The sequence below is a fragment of the Canis aureus genome, chromosome X (genome assembly GCF_053574225.1).
Source record: "Canis aureus isolate CA01 chromosome X, VMU_Caureus_v.1.0, whole genome shotgun sequence".
NCBI classification, from domain to species: Eukaryota; Metazoa; Chordata; class Mammalia; order Carnivora; family Canidae; genus Canis; species Canis aureus.
Genome location: NC_135649.1, coordinates 102,862,274 through 102,871,898, shown reverse-complemented (window position 1 = coordinate 102,871,898; position 9,625 = coordinate 102,862,274). Strand labels below are relative to the sequence as shown.

General features: G+C 49.9%; 1 protein-coding gene and 1 non-coding gene across 2 annotated transcripts; both read left to right on the top strand.

Annotated features, from left to right (window-relative positions):
- Positions 1-947: 947 nt before the first annotated feature.
- On the top strand, positions 948-1,054 carry LOC144309264 (U6 spliceosomal RNA). The gene has a single exon (XR_013375322.1). It is a non-coding gene; the product is annotated as a U6 spliceosomal RNA (small nuclear RNA).
- Positions 1,055-4,917: 3,863 nt separating this feature from the next.
- Positions 4,918-7,055, top strand: LOC144308952 (melanoma-associated antigen B4-like). Its single transcript, XM_077889903.1, has one exon. The coding sequence runs from the start codon at positions 4,918-4,920 to the stop codon at positions 6,283-6,285; it is 1,368 nt and encodes a 455-aa protein (XP_077746029.1). The 3' UTR covers positions 6,286-7,055.
- Positions 7,056-9,625: the final 2,570 nt, after the last annotated feature.

Here is a 9,625-nt window from a genome sequence, read left to right as displayed (position 1 = left end):
AGGAAAACTCATTTAAAACGGAATTGGGAGGCCAGAAAAGGGGAGCTCTCATAATTTACCACTTGTCTTCAATTGCAGACAGGTAGAAATGTATTCCCAATAGGAAGAAGGTCATACATACTTCAGTACAAGAGCAGAAGGAGAAAAGAATTTTTCCTGGCCCAGCCAATAAGAGACGGTCACAACTCAGCCAATGAAAAGCCATTTCAAACTCCCAGTTTATTCCAGTGGACTTTATTTATTTATTTATTTTTCTAGTGGACTTTATAAGAGCTCCTCCAACTCCTCTTTCCGTCTATAAGAGTATTCCTCTCCTTTGTTCTTAGACTTGCCTATGATTGTGCAATAGCTTTCAAGTTCCAAACTGAAATTTCCTACTATTTCCAAATAAACTCATTTTCTAGGTAAGATAACTGGATGCTTATTTTTAAGGTCAACATAATATAAATGACTAAATAGGTCCACAGAGAGACAGACCCCTTCAATCAACAAAATAGAAATTGAAACAGCAGTCCAATCCAAGGCAACAGCAAAAGACTCTAGGGCTATCCAGGCCTTAGGGCTTGTTACACAAAATGGTAAAGGAAAAAGTAATCACTACCTCATGTAAACTTTTAAAAATTATACAAAAATTTAGGGAGTTATCAACCATTAAAATACGCTACCTCTTCTTGATACAAAGACCAGGTAAGAATCTTCCCATAAAATATCAAGCCAAGCTCACATGCATAGAGATAAATACCTTAAATAAATTCATAGTATTTCCAATATAGCAGTGAATTAACACTAGAAAATGCTGCCAGATGGAAATAACTATGTTAGCAAAAAAAGAGGGGAAAAGGATTGGACTATGTGTAAGGGTAAAGAAAAAGCCTTTGACAAAATAAATAAGTAAAACTTGTTAATGATAATAAGTTTTGGCAAGCTTGCATTGCAAAAGAATTTCCGTGCTCATTTTGGCACCAAATATATTAAAACTGGAACAATACAGAGAAGACTAGCATGGCCTCTGTGCAAGGGTGACATGCAAATTTGTTAAGCACTCCATATTGAAAAAAAAAGAAAGAAAAAAATGTCCATTTTCTAAAATCTACAATGGATTTACTAAATGGGAACCACTGCAAACATACTCAATAGGTTTGACAAGAAAACAAAGATATGTGGTATCAATTCCACTGTCTACAATTGGTGAAAATACATACACAGTACACAACTATTATACAAGAATATGAATACCAAAGTAAATCAGAGGAAAGAATAATGAAAAGAAAGAGGTAACAATGGTAACAATATGATCTCTTAATTTAAAAGTTCCAAGTAATTGGTACAGAAATTATTAAGATACATAAGCAACTTCAGGAAGATGGTGTATAAAAGATCAAGATAGCAAATTAAGGAATGTGATAAAACAAAATCACTAACAAATTACAACACGTAATGGAAAATATATCACTGAAAACAATAATAATCTCCAAGATATACCTAATACAAAACCAGATGCCTACAAATTCTTTAGGAGATAACTATAAAAACGTACTGATAGACTAACACAAATCAAAACCACAATGAGATACCACCTTATACCAGTCAAAATGGCTAAAATTAACAACTCAGGAAACAAGAGCTGTTGGCAAGGACGTGGAGAAAAGAGAACCCTCTTACACTGTTGGTGTGAATGCAAGCTGGTTCAACCACTCTGGAGAACAGTATGGAGGTTCCTCAGAAAGTTCAAGATAGAACTACCCAAAAGACTCAGGAACTGCATAACAAGATATTTAAACAAAGCATACAAAAATAATATTTTGAAGGGGCACATTCACCCCAATGTTTATAACAGCAATGTCCACAATAGCCAAACTGTGGAAAGAGCCCAGATGTCCATCAACAGATAAACAGATAAAGAAGAGGTGGTGTATATATACAATGGAATATTACTCAGCCATCAGAATGAAATCTTGCCACTTGGAATGACATAGATGGAGCTAGAGTGCATTATGCTAAGTGAAATATGTAAGTCAGAGACAGACAAAGACCATATAATTTCACTCATATGTAGAATTTAAGAAACAAAACAGACGAACATAGGGGAAGGGAAGGAAAAATACAATAAGATGAAAACAGGGAGACAAACCATAAGAGATACTTAAATACAGTAAACAAACTGAGGGTTGCTGGAGTGGAGGCGGGTGGGGGAATGGGTAACTGGGTGATGGGCATTAAGGAGGCACTTGATGGAATGAGCACTGGGTGTTATATGCAACTGATTAATCATTAAATTCTACCTCTGAAATTAATAATACACTATATGTTAATTAAATTGAATTTAAATAAAAACTTTTTTAAAAACTTACTGAAAGACAGGAAAAAGAATTTTTGAAAAAAGCAGTTTACTATGTTTATTCATATGTGAGGGAATATTATAAAGACGTTAATTCTCTTTAACATATTTAAAGATTCATTGCCTTACCTATAGCTACAAAAATGTCACCAACTCAGGTTGCTTTTTCCCATAATCAAAATCAACCCTGAAAATCTTAAAAAGAAATAAAAAACCAATATCAACAAGAACAAAACAACAAAACTGAAAAGCTCCTGAGGAATACTAATTGTGTATTGAACTAGAGCCTCTGTGTGAGCTGGTGGAGGCCAGCTCTGGGATTGAGAGCGGTACCTGGCCTGCAAGAGAGGCCAATGACAGGATTGACTAGACGGAAAGTTTTCAGTTCAGCCCTTGACTCTTCCAATAATTCCCTGAGATAATGAATTTCTACAGCCTCAATAAAGGGAACGGAGGCAGCCCCTCAGAGCCTAAGTGCCAGGACCAAAGGGTAATATCAGGACTATAATAAACTATGGGTTGGTTGTGGCAGTATGAGTCCACAGGCTGTGCTAATAACCACTTGAAAATTTACCAATGAATGTGGACTGGCCTTTTTTTAACATCTTAATAGAATAAAAGGTACAAGGCACAAACTAAAATAGACTGGCAAGTATCACAATAATTGCACATAATGATCGAAATTCACTCCAGGAACTTGGAGCGATGAAAATGATGTCAGCTAAAAGAAGCCCTGAGAAGTTGGTCAGGCTAAAGGGCACTCCACTTGCCCACGGGATTCCTAAGGGCCTTGATGGGGCGTGGGGGGAGGTACCAAGTGAGAAAAGGAAGGAATTGCAGACCTGCTAACTCACTGCAAGTTCCCTGAATGAAATACGATGGGCTTCTCCACCCAGAAGAGGGAACCCAACAAGATTCTCACCTTAAGGCAGCCATTTCTGGGGAGCCTCAGGCAGGAGTGGCCAAGGAGGTGTACCTGGAATTCATATCAGGAAGCTCACAGACCTAATGTCTTTGGTGTGAAGAGTTGGCAGTAGGTCAGCTGATTGGACGTAGCCAAAGGCCTAGTAGAAGTGAAGTAAGACACAGAGATATGAGATGAGGGGTGCCCCGGGTCACATAAGCGGCGTCGAAAGAGTATGTGTGCTATCACATTGGGGAAGGACCAGGCCTGGCAGGCACGAGGAGGCCCCCAAACACTTCCTACGGGGGGACGCTGGGAGGGACATGAGACCCTCGGTCCGAGGGCAGTGGCGTCAGCGCAGCGGAGGGAGAAGGCCCCCGAGCTGCTCAGAGGCAGCGGAAGCCCGCGCGCGCCAAACTGCAGGCCGCTCTCCGGCGCCCCAGCACACGCCCAGCACGCCGCAGCCCTCCCGCCCACGCGGGCTTCCCGGGGGCCCGGACCCACATGACCGGAAGTGGCCCTCGACGACTTCCTCCTGACCACGCGGTGGGCGGCGAGGCCTAGTCGGACCGCTCCTGCCTAGGGTGAGCCCAGACGGGGGTCCCACGCGCCCGTCCGCGGCCAGGAGCCAGGAGTCCCGGGTTAAGGCCGCGGGCACGCCGCCCCGACAAGCCCCGGCCCCATCTGCCCTGGGAAAGGGGGTCCACACACACACCCTGCCCCGCTCGGCCCCTGCTCCCGCGCCTCGGAGGCCCCAACATGGCTGCCCCCATGGCTGCTGCCCCCGCGGGGGCTCAGGGACTGCAGGCTTGGCCCGAGGCTGCTGCTGGACTGTGGCTCCGCGCAGCGCGGGGAGAAGTCCCAGGCCCGCTGGCGAGAAGGAGGGCCTTCGTGAGGGCTGGGGGGGGGGGGGGGGGCTCCATACCCACCCCGGGGGCCACGCGGAGGCCCCGCTCCTGGTGGCGGTGGGTGCTCCGGGGACCCGGGGACGTGGGGCCTTCCTTGGTCGGGGGCAGGCAGCAGGTCCCTCCCCGGAACGAGCGCACCTCAGAACACGCGCCCTGCTGTGGGCCCCGGAGCTGCGGGCCCGGGACGGGGGGCACGGGGCGGCAGGCGGGCTCCCGGGGACCGCCCGAGGGGGGACAGCGGGGCGCGGGCCAGGGAGCCTCGGCGCGTCTGCCGCAGCTTTCAGGCTCGCTGGTGTCGGCGTCGGTGGTGTCGGGCACGTGGGGCTGCGTGGTCAGCCTCGCTCGCTCCTAGTCAGTCTCGAGGCCCTGCCGCCGTGGGCCTGAGTGGCCAGCGTCAGGGCGAGGCAGCAGGCCCGGGAGGGCGGACCCCGAGGGAGGGAGGACCCCGAGGGCGGGAGGGCCCCGAGGGAGGGAGGGCCCCGAGGGCGGGAGGACCCCGAGGGCGGGCTGCGGGGGGGGGGGGGAGGAGGGGGGGGGGAGGAGGGCTGGGGGGGGGGACCCGGAGCTTGCCAACAACTCACCTGCCGATCTTGCACGTGACCGGAGAGGGCCTCCCCCGCCCCGCACCCGGACACGGGTCTCCACCGTCGCCCCCAGTGACCCCCAGGCAGGGCGCACCCCGGGCCCCGCCGCCAAGGGGCTCACCCCGCCTCACTGTCCCGCTCTCCAGGTGTCCCCGCTGCCCGCCAGCCCTGCCCAGGGTCGCCATGCCTCGGGGCCAAAAGAGCAAGCTCCGTGCCCGCAAGAAACGCCACGAGGGCCACGGGGAGGAGAATGTCGGGGTGGCGGCGGCCGCAGCGGTGGTGGCGGAGGCGGAGGCGGAGGTGGAGGCGGCGGTGGCGGAGGTGGCGGCGGCGGCGGCGGCGGCGGCGGCCGAGGAGGCCCCCCGCATCCCCTCGCTGAGCCTGCAGGGGAGTCCCCCGCGCGCCCCCGAGGCGGCGGCGGCGCCCCCCCCGCAGCCCGGGTCTCCCGGCGCCTCCGCCTCCGCCTGCGCCTCCGCCTCCGCCTCCGCCTCCGCCTCGGGGTCGCCGCGGGAGCAGGGCGCCGGGAGCCCCGCCGGGTCCCCCGGCCCCAGCGCCCGCAGGGACCCCCTCAGCCGCAAGGCCAGCATGCTGGTGCAGCTCCTGCTGGAGAAGCACAGCAGCGGGGAGCCCGTCCCGCGGGCCGCGCTGCAGAAGACGGTGGGCAGGAAGTACCGCGAGCACTTCCCCGAGATCTTCCGGTGCGCCGCCGAGCGCCTGGAGCTGGTCTTCGGCCTGGAGCTCAGGGAGGTCGACGCCCGCAGCCAGTCGTACGCGCTGGTCAGCAAGCTGGGCCTGGCCGCCGCCGCCACCAGCACCCGGGAGCTGCCCAAGACCGGCCTCCTCATGACGCTGCTGGGCGTCATCTTCATGAAGGGCAACCGCGCCGCCGAGGAGGACATCTGGGAGTTCCTGCACATGCTGGGCGTCTACGAGGGCAGGTGGCACCTGATCTTCGGGGAGCCCCGGAAGCTCCTCACCCAAGACCTGGTGCGCCAGGGCTACCTGGAGTACCGCCAGGTGCCGGCCAGCGACCCCCCGCGCCACGAGTTCCTGTGGGGCCCGCGAGCCCGCGCCGAGACCAGCAAGATGCAGGTGCTGCAGGTCCTCGCCAAGATCAACGACACCGTGCCCAGCTGCTTCCCCGAGCTCTACGCCGAGGCTCTGCTAGACCAGGAGGAGCGCGCGGGGCCCAGGGCCTCGGCCAGGGGGGCCTCGGCCACGGCCACGGCCAGGGCGGCCTCGGCCATGGGGGCCTCGGCTGCCGCTGCCTCGGCCATGGGGGCCTCGGCCGCCGCGACCACGGCCACGGTCAGGGGGGCCTCGGCTGCCGCTGCCTCGGCCTGGGGGGCCTCGGCCGCCGCGACCACGGCCACGGCCAGGTGGGCCTTGGCCTCGGCCAGGGGGGCCTCGGCCGCCGCGGCCGCGGCCACAGCCACGGCCTGGCCGCCTGCCCTGGAGGCGGCGCTGGGCTTCCTCCGCCTCCAGGGAGGCGCTCGGGGCGGCGGCGGCTCCTCCTCGGGGCTGCAGCGGGGCGGGCGGTCCACCTTGTGAGTGGTGCAGGCCTAGGGATGGAGGGCACACAAAAGCTCTTCCTCATACTTGTTCTAAGCTGGTAACTTCTAGAAACACACATACGGTTATATTTATTTCGGTGTTTTCAATTTTTCTCTTAGCTCATTTAGCTTTAGACTGTACACTTACGGATGGCATAGCTCTCCAGTCCTTGCTCTTTTAACACGTGCAGAGTCCTCGGGGCTGGAAGGAAGAGAAAAGCTCTTCCTCGTACTTGTTCTAAACAGGTAACTTCTAGAAACACATAGACAGTTATATTTATTTTGGTGTTTTCAAATGTTTTTTCTTATAATAGCTTACTTAGGTTTTAATGTAATATTTATTGCTGTTTAACACAGCAGAGCTACATTTTTGGTATTTGAAAGTCACAAAGCATCTATATTGTATTTATGATCGAAAAGCAGATAACATGGCACTGCAATAGGTATTTTCATGGAATGGAAATTTATTCCCATTCGGGTTTAAGATTAAGAGTTTCGTTTTTTGTAAACAAGCTGAAAAGCCTTTAGTATTTTGTTTTTTGCTACCTATAGAACAAGGTAGCATGGCACTGGAATGAATTTATTTCATGGGAATATGAAGGAACCTCATAGGAAAATATTTGTGATAAAAAATGGTGACACATATATAAAGGGTGGTTAACTCATTGCCTTATTCTCTGTGCACTTTGCTTGTAAAATTAAATAATATATACCTGAGTATATGTAGCGAATTCAAAATGTATAAGAAATTAAATCAAATAAATTTCTTGCTCGTTCCCTCTTTCCTCCAGCATTGAGCATCTGCTCTTTGGAATAGTCCTTAATCGCACTGGATGGTAAGAAAAATAACATTGAACCCTCGCACATAGAAATGTATACTCTAGCAGCAGTTTTCATACAATGAAGATGGTGAGATACATTCTGAGAAATAAATAAATGAGAAGTAAAATAAAGAGGTATATAAGGGGAGGGGAGGTCCTAGATGATAACAGTCTAATGTAAGTTACTTGATCAAGGCTCTGTTGGCCTTGGTAAAATGCCAGTCCCTTGGGGGGAGGTCATTTCAAGCCAGGCTGTGCAATGGGCTGGGTAGAATTGGTGGACTGGGAGGGACCAGGTCGTTAGTCGGTGGTTCTGAGTTGAGAGACTAGGTCTAGAAAGGAAAGTAGATTTTCACAGTTACTTTGGAATTTTGGGAAAACCAGTGACAGTCCTGGGCTGAAGGCTGGATGGAAGGAGTCCTATATGCTTGCCCCAGTGCAGGTAGCAGTACACAAATAAGGTTTTTGAGGCATAGAATGTCCAGCGAGTTTCCGAGTATTAAGGGTAATATTCCATTTAAGTGAGATTCCAAGAAGCACCTGGACTTTACCACTTTTTGCAGGATAAGTAAGAGCTCACTCCATTAAAAGGGCATTTTAACTAAGTTATTTTGAGTATAATTTGTCAAACTCTTAAGGGAGAGCTCGAATTTTGGTAGTAATAAAATGAATGAAAATAGGGGGTGGTTTGGATGAAAATGGACCCAGGAGGGAAGTTGTTTGACCTTGACACAAATAGGAACTTTTAGTTGCATACAACTGGAGAAGACAACCCCATACCCATATTAAAAAACAGATGGTCTAGTGGAGAAATACTACTGCATTTTATTTGCCCAGCAGCATTTCAGTGGATTTGGATTTCTATTGTTTGAAGTTGTATATTCTTTTTTTTTTAAGTTTTTTTTTTCATTTTTATTTATTTATAATAGTCACACAGAGAGAGAGAGAGAGGCAGAGATACAGGCAGAGGGAGAAGCAGGCTCCATGCACCGGGAGCCCGACATGGGACTTGATCCCGGGTCTCCAGGATCGCGCCCTGGGCCAAAGGCAGGCGCTAAACCACTGCACCACCCAGGGATCCCTGAAGTTGTATATTCTTTGATACAGGCTCGATATAAAATTATGTGAGGAAACAGTGTTATTATGTGGGGTCAAAATCATCAGTAATAACTTCCATTCATTAAAAGTACCAAACTTGGGGCACCTGGGTGGCTCAGTGGCTGAGTTTCTGTCTTTAGCATGGGTAATGATCCCAAGGTCCTGGGATTGAGTCCCACATCAGGCTTCCCACAGGCAGCCTGCTTCTGTATCTGCCTCTCTCTGTGTCTCCCATGAATAAATATATAAAATCTTTATTAAAAAAAAAAAAAACAAGGTACCAAACTTAGGGGGTACCTAGGTGGCTCAGCTGGTTAAGCATCCAACTTCAGCTCAGGTCGTGATCTCAGGGTCATGGGATTGAGCCCTTCATCAGGCTCCCTGCTCAGCTGGGAGTCTGCTTTTCCTTCTCCCTCTGACCCTCTTCCTGCTCGTGCTCTCTTTCTCTCAAATAAATAAAATCTTTAAAAAAAATTTTTTTAAAAAGCATTGAACTTTGCCTAATACTGTGCTAGATGTTAAATACATCATCACATATATTTCTATGGTCCTATATGATAAATATTATCAGAGTCACTTTGGAGATAAATTATTTAGAATAGTCTCAAATTCAAGGCTGGCAAGTGACTGTCCTGGCCTAGACCCTGGTTCTGAATTCCTCTAGAGCCCACACTGCTCCTCCCAGCCCGAGGCACACCTGTGTCACTTACTTCATTTTTCTGCTCACTATTCCAAAATGTACTTCAGGTGTTAAAAAGCACAACTTCATACCACAGTATGGTTCTGGAATACATAGCCTGAGGAATAAGCAATAAAAATAGAAAAATCAAGGTGTGTAGAATGAATAGAGAAAGAGACAATATTCAGTAACAACATTATCAACAAAGGAAGTATCAGTAAACCCCAAATGATCAGGGAATCACAGTGTCATGTGACTCAGTCCCTTCACTGCAGAAAGTAAATTTGTTAGAAGAGGAATTATGTTAAGAGGCTAGGTCCTTGAAGAGAATGAAGAAATGAGCTTGCTTTCTATGACAGCACGCCACCTGCCCTGGCCCCCATCTTTCCTCTAGCTCCTTCATCTCACATCACCTCTGGCGATCAACCCATTCGCTGCCAGCTTTGCAGTAGGGAGGCAGAGCAAGAGTTTGGAAGGATGAGGTATTTCCCAGAAGCCTTTCAAAGAAGAGACAGGAGTCAATATGAAAATTCTGATGAATGAGGACTAAGGAGGCAAACACCCCACGATAACTAGAATCAAGGGAAGCCTGGCCTGACCCCTCTGAGACCTCGGAGGCCAAGGCAGAGCTGCCAAGATAAGCATTCCTTCACCGATCTTCAGGGTTCTCAGGGCTACATAAGAACTAAAATCATGGGAAGACTGGCCTGTGACTCCTCTGAGACCTAGGAGGCCAAGGC